The sequence below is a fragment of the Lagenorhynchus albirostris genome, chromosome 18 (genome assembly GCF_949774975.1).
Source record: "Lagenorhynchus albirostris chromosome 18, mLagAlb1.1, whole genome shotgun sequence".
Taxonomy (NCBI): Eukaryota; Metazoa; Chordata; class Mammalia; order Artiodactyla; family Delphinidae; genus Lagenorhynchus; species Lagenorhynchus albirostris.
The window spans coordinates 407123-421184 of NC_083112.1; the positions used below are offsets into that span (position 1 = coordinate 407123).

The 14062-nt window shown below is 42.5% G+C and overlaps 1 protein-coding gene across 4 annotated transcripts in view; it reads right to left on the reverse strand.

Moving 5' to 3' along the window:
* CENPJ (centromere protein J) overlaps positions 1-14062 on the reverse strand; it is a 56649-nt gene that overhangs the window by 6686 nt on the left and 35901 nt on the right. For all 4 annotated transcript variants that reach the window (XM_060128937.1, XM_060128934.1, XM_060128933.1 and 1 more), the window contains 4 exons: positions 10223-10465; positions 6881-6965; positions 503-564; positions 122-241 (listed from right to left, as the gene is read on the reverse strand). In XM_060128937.1, coding sequence (XP_059984920.1) covers positions 122-241; positions 503-564; positions 6881-6965; positions 10223-10465 — 510 coding nt within the window. The remainder of the gene's footprint in view (positions 1-121; positions 242-502; positions 565-6880; positions 6966-10222; positions 10466-14062) is intronic.

A 14062-nucleotide genomic window follows, 5' to 3' on the forward strand; every position in this document is an offset into this window, starting at 1 on the left:
CGTGTCCCCTGCATCGGCAGGCGGACTCTCAACCACTGCGCCACCAGGGAAGCCCCTCAACTCTATTTTAACCCATGTTCATTTTTTATAGTATTCATTGGTTTAAAGAAAGAAGTTTAACCTTTCCATCAGGATGGCTGATTTCTCCCTGAATTTCTTCTTTTTCTTCTTTTTCATCGTCGTCTTTACATTCAGGATCTGGAGAGTTCACTGGTTCAGGTGGCTCCCTGGGTAAGGCTGTCTGTAAGGACAAGAGGCTCTCCGTCTGTCCTACATTACATGTAATAAAAATCTCAAGCAGCTAAAACTTACACTTAGTCCAAAAGCCAGATTCCACTATTACAGGATTCTAGTATGACTAGTATTTGGTGTTGTATAGAAAACATTTACAATGTTAAGTAAAAAGCTTCCTTTATAAATGGTTTAGAAACTTAAGCCAGTTAACCAGTCAACTTTAAGCCTGAATAATATGTTTAATATATAAAAACATAAAGAGATTTACTTGTCCTTTATCCGAATTGCCTAAATCACGAGACACAGACTTGGATCTTCGAGATGGATTGCCTGTTAGAATATAATTACCAGAGTTAGTTTTATTATTTAATTGAAAGTTTTAAGTTTACTCAATACTATGGTCAAACATCTCCTTAGTTCACTCTTTTGTGAACTGCCGTCCTTTACCCATTATTTAAGGAAGTCTTAGTACTTTTCGTTATTAATTCCTAGGAGTTCTTCACTGTATAAATTCAAATACTTATTCAAATACTTAAGTCTGATGACCAAGAAACGCAAAGTATCTGTTTTTTGAAAGTGTACAATCTGGAGAAAGGTGCTCAACTAACCTAACAGATGGACCCAAAGGTATTTTGGAGACAATCACCAGGACTTTAGTTAGAGGGTAGGAATGGGGTACAGATAATAGAAGCATCCAGGAATACACATAGAATTTGGCTTGAAAACAAATAACTGGGTATTTAATTATAATCTAGACCTAATGGCTGTGGTCTAAACTTTTTAGATCATGACCAACACACAAATCATGTACTGTACACGTTCATACATTATAAAATAAGCATGTATGTGCATACACACAGACACCACCAACAACAAAGTGATATTAAAAATACACTGAAGTTCTAATATTTTCTTCTTATATGCCAATGGGTATTATAAACACTCCCAAATTTGAAGGGTTTCAAGCTCAAGTGCCAGGATCTGACTTAAGTGTTAAACACTAAAATGGATGTTGGATGCTCCAGGGAGAATAGACTAGAGAAGAAGAACAGAGGCAGAGTCCAGTCAGGAGGCTGGTGGGCGACTGTGGAGACGGCAGTGTTTGTACTGTGTCAAATCACTGACCCGTGGGTCCCAAACAGCCGAGTGCTAGCAATGTCATATGGTTCAACCTACTTAATTCAGAAAATACCAACATCAGGATTAGTTTAGGGATTGATGGGAGTGGGGGGTTAGGATACAAGAAAAAAGGGATCAAGGAGTGCACACAGATTTGGCTAAATGAACACCTTCCTCCACCTCAGAGGCACAAAGAACCACAGTGCAGTCTGAGCTCCGTGTTACATCATCTCTAAATCTTACAACCAGCCTCGTAGAAAAGACTAATAGCCTCATTTTATAGGTGAGGAAATCAAAGCTGAGAGGCTAAATAACTTGCCAAGGTTGTCAACTAATAAAAGTCAAGTCAGAACCAGTATTGGAGCTCATCAAGCTTAATTCTCTCAGCTGTTTGTGAACGTCATGAACAAGCCTCTGAGCACATTCTCACTGGGAGGAACAGAGGGGGATGGGTGTCCACCACTGTGAGCACCTTATAAAATGACATGTCAAAATTAATAACTAATGCTGGAACAGCTAGATACTTTAGGAGTATATGTTTATGACCTCAGGATAGGTAAAGACTTAAGGCAAGAAGCACCACCCATAAAGGAAAAAGGTGAAATTCAACTACATTAAAGAAAGAAATCTGGGAACTTTTAAAGGTGAAGTCAGCATCATGGCGGCTAAATCATTCCTCTTTCCTCTCCCTTAGCCAGACTCATCAAGTCAAAAAGGGAGAGGATGCAAATCAATAAAATTAGAAATGAAAAAGGAGAAATCACAACTGACACCACAGAAATACAAAGGATTATAAGAGACTACCACAAACAGCTATATGCCAATAAAATGGACAACCACGAAGAAATGGACAAATTCTTGGAAAGATACAATTTTCCAAGACCGAACCAGGAAGAATTAGAAAATATAAACAGACCTATCACAAGCAATGAAATTGAAACTGTAATTTAAAATCTTCCAACCAACAAAAGCCCAGGACCAGATGGCTTCACAGGCGAATTCCATCAAACATTTACAGAATTCCATCAAACATTTACAGAAGGATGAGACCCATCCTTCTCAAACTCTTCCAAAAAACTGCAGAGGGAAGAACACTCCCAAATTCGATCTGCAAAGCCACCATCACCCTGATACCAAAACCAGAAAAAGATATCACAAAAAAAGGAAATTACAGACCAATATCACTGATGAATATAGACGCAAAAATCCTGAACAAAAACTGGCAAATAGAATGCAACAACACATTAAAAGGATCATACACCATGATCAAGTGGGATTTATCCCAGGGATGCAAGGACTCTTCAGTATAGGCAAATCAATCAATGTGATACACCATATACACAAATTAAGGAATAAAAACCATATGATCATCTCAATAGATGCAGAAAAAGCGTTTGACAAAATTCAACACCCATTTATGATAAAAACGCTCCAGAAAATGAGCATAGAGGGCACCTACCTCAACATAATAAAGGCCATATATGACAAACCCACAGCCAACATCATACTCAAAGGTGAAACACTGAAAGCATTTCCACTAAGATCAGGAACAAGACAAGGATGTCCACTCTCACCACTATTATTCAACATAGTTCTGGAAGTCCTAGCCACGGCAATCAGAGAAGAAAAAGAAATAAAAGGAATATAAATTGGAAAAGAAGTAGTAAAACTGTCACTGTTCGCAGATGACATGATACTATACATAGAAAATCCTAAAGATGCCACCAAAAAACTACTACAACTAATCAATGAATTTGGTAAGGTTGCAGGATACAAAATTAATGCACAGAAATCTCTTGCATTCCTATACACTAACAACAAAAAATCAGAGAAATTAAGGAAACAATCCCATTTACCATCGCAACAAAAAGAATAAAATACCTAGGAATAAATCTACCTAAGGAGAAAAAGACCTGTACTCAGAAAACTATAAAATACTGATGAAAGAAATCAAAGATGACATAAACAGATGGAGAAATATACCATGTTCTTGGATTGGAAGAATCAATATTGTGAAAATGACTATACTACCCAAAGCAACCTACAGATTCAATGCAATCCTTATCAAACTACCAATGGCATTCTTCACAGAATTAGAACAAAAAATTTTACAATTTGTATGGACACAAAAGACCCCGAATAGCCAAAGTGATCTTGAGAAAGAAAAACGGAGATGGAGGAATCAGGCTCCCAGACTTCAGACCATACCACAAAGCTACAGTAATCAAGACAGTTAGGGTATTGGCACAAAAACAGAAATACACATCAATGGAACAGGATAGAAAGCCCAGAGATAAACCCACACACATATGGTCACCTTATCTTTGATAAAGGAGGCAAGAATATACAATGGAGAAAAGACAGCCTCTTCAGTAAGTGGAATGAAATTAGAACACTCCCTAACACCATACACAAAAATAAACTCAAAATGGATTAAAGACCTAAATGTAAGGCCAGACACTATAAACCTCTTAGAGGAAAATATAGGCAGAACACTCTATGACATAAATCACAGCAGGATCCTTTTTCACCCACCTCCTAGAGAAACGGAAATAAAAATATACAAATGGGACCTAATGAAACTCAAATGCTTTTGCACAGCAAAGGAAACCATAAACAAGACAAAAAGACAACCCTCAGAACGGGAGAAAATATTTGCAAATGAAGCAACTGAGAAAGGATTAATCTCCAAAATTTACAAGCAGCTCATGCAGCTCAATATTAAAAAAAACAAACAACCCAATCCAAAAACGGGCAGAAGACCTAAATAGACATTTCTCCAAAGAACATATACAGATTGCCAACAAACACATGAAAGAATGCTCAATATCATTAATCATTAGAGAAATGCAAATCAAAACTACCATGAGGTATCACCTCACACCAGTCAGAATGGCCACCATGAAAAAATCTACAAAGAATAAATGCTGGAGAGGGTGTGGAGAAAAGGGAACCCTCTTGCACTGTTGGTGGGAATGTAAATTGATACAGCCACTATGGAGAACAATATGGAGGTTCCTTAAAAAACTAAAAATAGAACTACCATACGACCCAGCAATCCCACTGCTGGTCATATACCCTGAGAAAACCGTAATTCCAAAAGAGTCATGTACCACAATGTTCACTGCAGCTCTATTTACAATAGCTAGGACATGGAAGCAACCTAAGTGTCCATCGACAGATGAATGGATAAAGAAGATGTGGCACATATATACAATGGAATATTACTCAGCCATAAAAAGAAACATAATTGAGTTATTTGTAGTGAGGTGGATGGACCTGGAGACTGTCATACAGAGTGAATTAAATCAGAAGGAGAAAAACAAATACTGTATGCTAATGCATAGATAGGGAATCTTAAAAAAAAAAAAACGGTACCGATGAACCTAGTTGTAGGGCAGGAATAAAGAGGTAGACATAGAGAATGGACTTGAGGACATGGGGTGGGAGGGTGAAGCTGGGGCGAAGTGAGAGTAGCATCGACATATATACACTACCGAATGTAAAATAGTTGGCTGTTGGGAAGCAGCAGCATAGCACAGGGAGATCAGCTCCGTGCTTTGCGATGACCTAGAGAGGTGGGATAGGGAGGGTGGGAGGGAGGCTCAAGAGGGAGGGGATATGGGGACGTGTGTATGCATATGGCTGAATCACTTTGTTGTACAACAGAAACTAACAGCATTGTGAAGCAATTATACTGCAATAAAGATGCATTAAAAAAAAAAAACTAGGTAGTGAAAGAAGACAATGCGATACATACAGTACAACTCTATTCAGAAAGCTGAAAAACAAGTAAAACATTTTTTTAGGGCTGTACCTATGAAAGGGAAAAGCAATGTAGTATAATCATGGAGGGGTCAATTCTGGGATGCTGCTAATCTATTTCTTTATCTAGGCAGTGGTTACCCAAGTATTTCCTTTATAACTGCCAAACTGCATATGTTATATCCACTTTTATAAATTTAATTCACAGAAATAATTTCTAAAAATGCCAGGTAGATCTTAAAGACCCAGTTGTGAAAACAAAAGTTCATGGGAGAAAATAGCATATTTGTGACCTGACGATTGAGAAGGGTATCTGTCACAAAAAGCAAAAACCATTTTTTAAAAAAATTGATTAACTTCAATATTAAAAGGAAAAACATGTATATAAAAAACACAAACCAGGGACTTCCCTGGTGGCACAGTGATTAAGAATCCACCTGCCAATGCACGGGATACAGGTTCGAGCCCTGGTCTGGGAAGATCCCACATGCCGCGGAGCAACTAAGCCCGTGTGCCACAACTACTGAAGCCCATGCACCACAACTACTGAAGCCCGCGCGCCTAGAGCCCGTGCTCCGCAACAAGAGAAGCCACCGCAATGAGAAGCCCACGCACCGCAACAAAGAGTAGCCTCCGCTCACCGCAACTAGAGAAAGCCCGCGCACAGCAACGAAGACCCCACAGAGCCAAAAATAAATAATTTTATTTTTTTAAAAAACCCACAAACCAGGCTTCCCTGGTAGCGCAGTGGTTGAGAGTCCGCCTGCCGATGCAGGGGACACGGGTTCGTGCCCCGGTCCAGGAGGATCCCACATGCCGCAGAGCGGCTGGGCTCGTGAGCCATGGCCACTGAGCCTGTGCTCCGCAACGGGAGAGGCCACAGCAGTGAGAGGCCCGTGTACCGCAAAAAAAAAAAAAAAAAAAAAAAAAAACCCACAAACCAAAAAGCTACATACAGATTGGCAGAAGATATTGGCAGTGCTTACAAATGACAAAGGATTAGTATGCAGAATGACTAACTTCAATACAGAAAAACATACACATACACAAACACACAGAGTTTTAAATGGGCAAAAGAAATGAACAGGCAATTCACAAAAGAGGAGACCCAAATGTCCACTAAATATGAAAAGATGCTCACATTACCTCATCAGTAACCTGGGAAATGCATATTACACTGACCCACCATTTCACACCCATCTGACTAGCCAAAATTGTAAAGTCTGAGCAGAGCAAGTGTTGACAAGCACAAAGAGCATGTTCTGCTGACAGTAAAAAAAGAAACTGGTAACCGCTTTGCAAAGGGAAAGCCTCCTAAAGTGGCACAAACCTGATGTGACCCAATATCCTACTCCTGACATGTGTCAGACAGAAACTCACATGACCGAGACTTGTTCATTCTGTGACAAACTGGGGGAAAACCTGAATGCCCGCCAACAAGAAAATATACTGTGGCAAATACACATGGAATCTGTACAGCTAGAGTTTATATGTATTAATGAGGCTACGTCTTAAAATACTGAGAAAGCAGCAAACTGCAGAGGGATGAACTATGAAACAACACTATATTGATTTACGGACACAATGTAGTAAAAGAATGAAAAATAAGAAAGGGAATGCTGTCAGGGTGCACATTAACTGGGAGTAGGATACACAGGGGCTTCAATTATATTTACAATGTTTTATTTCTTAAGTTGGGTGTAAATTCTCCACTCTTTAAATTCCTGAAATATTTTAAAAGAAGATCATGCAACTATCTTACCTTGTGTTGGCAAATAGGTTTTTTTGTACTTTTCTGCCTGGGTTCCTGAAGAAACTTGACTCTTTTGAAATCGAACTGATGACTTCTATAGTATGAGAAAATTTTGAATATAAAATTAGTATTAGTTTACACGTTAGTACAAGGAATGAAACTAACAGAACTCAGCTTGCAATGGGAATGTTTTAAGTTTGTTCATTTATGCTGTTTTCGTTTACTGCTACAGGCCAGAGCGAACAAGCTGCTACTAGGAATGAGCTACACACACACGCACACGCCGCCTCTGGAAATACATGCAATCCTCAAGTGAAGGCATAACAGACCATGTAAAACAAAACAGGTTTTTGTGACTGTTACCAGAGCGGCCAGAGGAGAGGACATGAACTCACGGTCAGACAGCAGAAGACTGCTCACCACTGCCCCTTCCGCAGCCCCCAGATTTAGAGGTCAAGGTAGAGGTCCCCCTTGCTCCCCACCACCACCTCCAACCAGACCCTCCTTCTCTCCTCCCTAGCCACCCCTGCCCCAGCAAGTCTCACGTCCGTGGACCCCGCGTGCCAGAAGAAGCCACCCCAATACCTTAGCCGCCATCTCTACACCTGCTCTCTCCCACCGTGGCCATGCGCTCCAATGGACAAAGTCTAGAACTAGTCATTATCAGTATCTGCGATTAAGAACTGCAAAAGTATCAATTTCAAAGCATTCGAATCCAGAATGTGGGACATAAATAAAAATTATCCAAAAAGCCAGTGCCATTTAATAAAGTGCCGAAGTATTTAGGGGTGAGTTGCCACAATTTCTGCAATTACCTTCAAATGGTTCAGCAAAATACCTATACAGCAGTACGGCAAAATGTGAACAATGGCTGGATCTAGGTGGGTACTCAGGTGTTCATCAAACTATTCTTTCAACTTGCTCTATTCGGGGCAGCTTTCATAATAAAATGGGGGGCAGAATTCCATCTTCTAACTACCGTGTCCTGTCCTTCCAGCTCATCCCTCTGAGACCCTCACTCCAACAATGCTTACAGCCCACACGGTCCCACAATTCACTGATCCACATGTTTTCTGTGTCCCCCAAAACCCATGCCCTCCTTGAGCAGCCTGAATTCATGGTGCACTGCGGGCACTCCTGTTGTACTTACATACTGCCAACTTCCAGCCCCTCTCACTCTGTATGATTCACCTGGATGACCACACCTCTGCTAAAATATCAATTACTCTCCACCACCCTACACCCAAAGAGCTGAATAAGGAAAAATAACGCAAACAATTCCCACTTGAAACATACAATCGCTAACCTACATGGGCCCCTAGCGCAGCCCAGGAGTCAGACCACACTTCGCCCTTTGCTCTCCACTCTCGTGGACCCCGATCCACCCCTCCAGCCTCCCAGAGTGGCCTCCATCCTCAGTCTCAGCAGATGCCCGAGCCTCCATTCCCCGAGGGAAACCAGAGGGTTAGGGGGGAACGTCCCACCAACGGACCCCACACGTCCAGCCCCAGGTCCACGGCTGAGGCCCCGTCACCAGACACGGACATCGAGCTCCCGACCGGGCGGGCGCCTCCACTCCCCCAAACCCAGTCTCCTCTCCTTTGTGCTCGCAGCTTCGGCAACCCGCCCACTCTCTCCTGCATCCGTATTTTCCTACTGAATCAATCCTACCAATACATAAGCACATGTTGACTTTCCCATCTTAAAAAAAAAAAAAAAAAAACTACTTCCCCTACAGCTACTGCCCCATTTCCTTACTGTTACTGCAAAACCTCTCCACAGCGCTTTATACTCTGCCTGAAACCGCTCGCTCTCTTAGCCGGTCAGGCTTTTACCCGGCATATCCGAGGACCCATCTGCAGTCCCCCGCTTACTCGGCAGCGGCCTCTGGGGCACGGGCCTCTCTGCTGCTTTACTTGGCCCTCAGGACACCACACTGGCCTCCTTTACTTCAGACTCGGGTTCATTCTCCTCCCCGCCATCTTCTTACAACCTGGCCAGGACCCAGGACCCTTCCCCGTCCACGCCTTCAGCCGAGCGATCTCTCCCACACGTTCCGAGGGCCCCAAACTTCTCGCTCCAACCTGAGCTTCTCTGGACACGCACAGCCCCGCCTGATGTCCACCTGATGTCTAGTAGGCATTTCGAGCTCACCTGATCTAACCTGAGCTCCTAACCAACACCCACACCCGCAGGAAAAGCGTGCTCTCTTCTTGCGGGGACTCACGGTAAAGGGCCAAAAAAACCACACTCAACTTGGAAGCCGTTCCCGCCCCTCTCCTGCTGTCACACCCCATCCCCAGTTCATCAATAAACCCCATCCACCTGCAGCAACCCCCCAACTGGTGTCCTGATGGCGCCCAGACGCCCACTTCAGGCCACTCGCATGTCTACAGCAGGGAGGGTGGGCTCACCAACACAGAGGCGGAGGCCACCCCTTCCGTCCAAGCCCTGCCAGGGCTCCCCGTCTGACTCAGAGGGAAAAGGCGACGCTCACAGGTAGTTACTAAGGCCTAACGAAAGCGGCACCACCACCCTCGAGCCCGTCTCTGGTACCACCTGCTGCTCTGCCCCTCACGGACCCTGGTCCTCCCAGCCTCGGGGCTCCTGGCCCACGTCTCAGCCCGGCTCGCTGCGCCCTCTTCGGGCCACTATTCCAACGTCGCTTTCTCAGGAGGGCCTCCCCAGCCATCCTGTATAAACCGCAACACACTCCGCCCAGCGGTGATCCCCCTCCTTGCTTTCCCTCCCGAGTTCTCGCCACTACGTCCCACACCATATGCTTCACTCAGCTTTCTCCCATGGCTGGAATCCGAGCTCCAAGAGGACAAGGAAGTTTGTCTGTTTTATTCATTGCTTGGTCTCCAGTGCCTCAAAGCCATGACCGGCACATCACAGTTGTGAATACAGACGAATAAAAAACCAAATACTTGATTTAAAAGGATCATATGCAAAAAAAAAAAAATCTCTGCAAAAATTTTACCCTGTTTTAACTGAGATTACCCGCCTACTGTGTTATAATTCCTTTATAAGAATTATAAAAATGAATTTGAAAACTATCTGTATAGCGATGCACAAAAGAAGTATTTAATTGTGGTAAAATACACAGAACACAAAATCACCATCTTAACCACGTTAAGATGTACACGTTACTGGCGTTAAGTACATTCACACCACCGCGCAGCCATCACCACCATCACCTCTAGAACTCTTCACCTTGCAAAACTGCCCTCACTAAACAACGGCTTCTCATTCTCCCCTCCCCCCAGCCCTGGCACCCACCCTGCTACTCCGTTTCTACGAATCTGACTGCTCAAATATTTAGCATCTCCCCAACGTGACAAAACCTACCCTGGACCCGTCTCTTCTCGAGGCCGTCGCGCACTGACCCATCCTGGAGCTGCTCTCGGTGGCTTCGGCTTTCTTCCAGGCATCTAGTCGGAATCTTTCCATCACTTTCATTTCCTCCCGGAGGTCTGTGTTCTCTTTGACCAACATTTCTATCTGGCTTCTAAGACGGCCATGTGTACTGGACCATTTTCCTTCCTTTCTTTTCAAATCTTCCTGTAAATCTGCTACCTGCTGCTTCAAAGCCTCTCGGGGGGGGGGGGGAGGGGGGAAAAGCATTACTAGAACTGAAACAATGCAAGAGAAGAGACAAGACACATCAACAAAACAGAATTGCCAGCCTATCACAGACAGCAGAAAAAGGAATGTCAATGACACTGGGTTTCGCAGGAAAAGGAGTGGGGTTCAGGCTAGAGTCTCACCTCATGCCATCCAGAACTGAGGAGACAGAGGAGGCAGACACCACTTGGCAGCCAGCGCGTTACACTGCGCACAGCGATAAAGGTCTAAGCTAAGACAGCAAGTGAAACAGAGAGAGATGGATGGGGTTATCTGGTGAAGAAAACAGAAACAGGAATCCATGACTAACTGAAGGAAGAAGAGCTAACACCCATCCTTCTCAAACTCTTCCAAAAACTTGCAGAGGAAGGAACACTCCCAGACTCATTCTATGAGGCCACCATCACGCTGATACCAAAACCAGACAAAGATACCACAAAAAAAGAAAATTACAGACCTGTATCACTGATGAATATAGATGCAAAAATCCTCAACAAAATACTAGAAAACAGAATCCAACAACGCATTAAAAGGATCATAAACCATGATCAAGTGGGATTTACCCCAGGGATGCAAGGATTCTTCAATATACGCAAATCAATCAATGTGATACACCATACTAACAAACTGAAGAATAAAAACCATATGATCATCTCAATAGATGCCGAAAAAGCTTTTGACAAAATTCAACACCCATTTATGATAAAAACTCTCCAGAAAGCTGGCACAGAGGGAACCTACCTGAACATAAAGGCCACATAGGACAAACCCACAGCAAACATCATTCTCAATGGTGACAAACTGAAAGCATTTCCTCTAAGATCAGGAACAAGACAAGGATGTCCACTCTCACGGCTATTATTCAACATAGTTTTGGAAGTCCTAGCCTCAGCAATCAGAGAAGAAAAAGAAATAAAAGGAATACAAATTGGAAAAGAAGAAGTAAAACTGTCACTGTTTTTAGATGACATGATACTATACATAGAGAATCCTGAAGATGCCACCAGAAAACTACTAGAGCTAATCAATGAATTTGGCAAAGTTGCAGGATACAAAATTAATGCACAGAAATGTCTTCAATTCCTATACACTAATGATGAAAAATCTGAAAGAGAAATTAAGGAAACACTCCCATTTACCACTGCAACAAAAAGAATAAAATACCTAGGAATAAACCTACCTAGGGAGACAAAAGACCTGTATGCAGAAAACTATAAGACACTGATGAAAGAAATTAAAGATGATACCAACAGATGAAGAGATATACCATGTTCTTGGATTGGAAGAATCAATACTGTGAAAATGACTATACTACCCAAAGCAATCTACAGATTCAACGCAATCCCTATCAAATTACCAGTGGCATTTCTTACGGAACTAGAACAAAACATCTTAAAATTTGTATGGAGACACAAAAGACCCCGAATAGCCAAAGCAGTCTTGAGGGGGAGAAACAGAGCTGGAGGAATCAGACTCCCTGACTTCAGACTATACTACAAAGCTACAGTAATCAAGACAGTATGGTACTGGCACAGAAACAGACACATAGATCAATGCAACAAGATAGAAAGCCCAGAGATAAACCCACACACCTATGGTCAACTAATCTATGACAAAGAAGGCAAGGATATACAATGGAGAAAAGACAGCCTCTTCGATAAGTGGTGCTGGGCAAACTGGACAACTACATGTAAAAGAATGAAATTAGAACACTCCCTAACACCATACACAAAAATAAACTCAAAATGGATTAAATTCCTAAATGTAAGGCCAGACACTATAAAACTCTTAGAGGAAAACATAGGAAGAACACTCTTTGACATAAATCACAGCAAGATCTTTTTTGATCCACCTCCTAGAGTAACGGAAATAAAAACAAAAGTAAAACAAATGGGACCTAATGAAACTTCAAAGCTTTTGCACAGCAAAGGAAACCACAGACAAGATGAAAAGACAACCCTCAGAATGGGAGAAAATATTTGCAGACGAATCAATGGACAAAGGATTAATCTCCAAAATACATAAACAGCTCATGAAGCTCAATATTAAAGAAACAAACAACCCAATCCAAAAATGGGCAGAAGACCTAAATAGACATTTCTCCAAAGAGGACATACAGATGGCCAAGAGGCACATGAAAAGCTGCTCAACATCACTAATTATTAGAGAAATGCAAATCAAAACTTCAATGAGGTATCACCTCTCACCAGTTAGAATGGGCATCATCAGAAAATCTACAAACAAATGCTGGAGAGGGTGTGGAGAAAAGGGAACCCTCTTGCACTGCTGGTGGGAATGTAAACTGATACAGCCACTATGGAGAACAGTATGGAGGTTCCTTAAAAAACTAAAAATAGAATTACCATATGATCCAGCAATCCCACTACCAGGCATATACCCAGAGAAAACCACAATTCAAAAAGACACATGCACCCCAATGTTCACTGCAGCACTATTTACAATAGCCAGGTCATGGAAGCAACCTAAATGCCCATCAACAGACGAATGGATAAAGAATTTGTGGTACATATATACAATGGAATATTACTCAGCCATAAAAAGGAACGAAATTGAGTCATTTGTTGAGACGTGGATGGATCTAGAGACTGTCATACAGAGTAAAATAAGTCAGAAAGAGAAAAACAAATATTGTATATTAACGCATGTATGTGGAACCTGGAAAAATGGTACAGATCAACCGGTTTGCAGGGCAGAAGGTGAGACACAGATGTAGAGAACAAATGTATGGACACCAAGGGGGGAAAGCCACGGGGTGGGGTGGGGATGGTGGTGTGCTGAATTGGGCGATTGGGATTGACATGTATACACTGATGTGTATAACACTGATGACTAATAAGAACCTGTGGTATAAAAAAATAAATAAAATTCAAATATTAAAATTAGAAAAAAGAATCTGCCTTCCAGGGCTTCCCTGGTGTTACAGTGGTTAAGAATCTGCCTGGCAATGCAGGGGACACAGGTTCAAGCCTTGGTCCGGGGAGATCTCACATGCCGCGGAGCAACTAAACCTGTGCACCTCAACTACTGAGCCCACATGTCATAACTACTGAAACCCACATGCCTAGAGCCCATGCTCTGCAACAAGAGAAGCCACCGCAATGAGAAGCCTGCGCACCGCAATGAAGAGTAGCCCCCGCTCGCCACAACTAGAGAAAGCCCACATGCAGCAAAGAAGACCCAAAGCAGCCAAAAATAAATAAATAATTTTTTTTTAAATTTTTAAAATTAAAAAAAAAAAAAAGAATATGCCTTCCAATGCAGGGGATGTGGGTTCTATCCCTGGTCAGGGAACTAAGATCCCACATGTTGTGGGGCAACTAAAACCACACACTCTAGAGCCCACACGCCACAACTAGAGAGAAGCCCGCGCACCACAATGTAGATGCTGTGAGCCACAACAAAAGATGCTGCATGTCACAACTAAGACCCAACGGAGAGGGTTAGGGAGAGTGGGAGAGAGGGAAAGAGAAAAGAAATTCAATTAAATTTAACACGAATTTTTATCTTTTACCTTTCAGGCAAAGAGCAAAAAACACTCTTAAA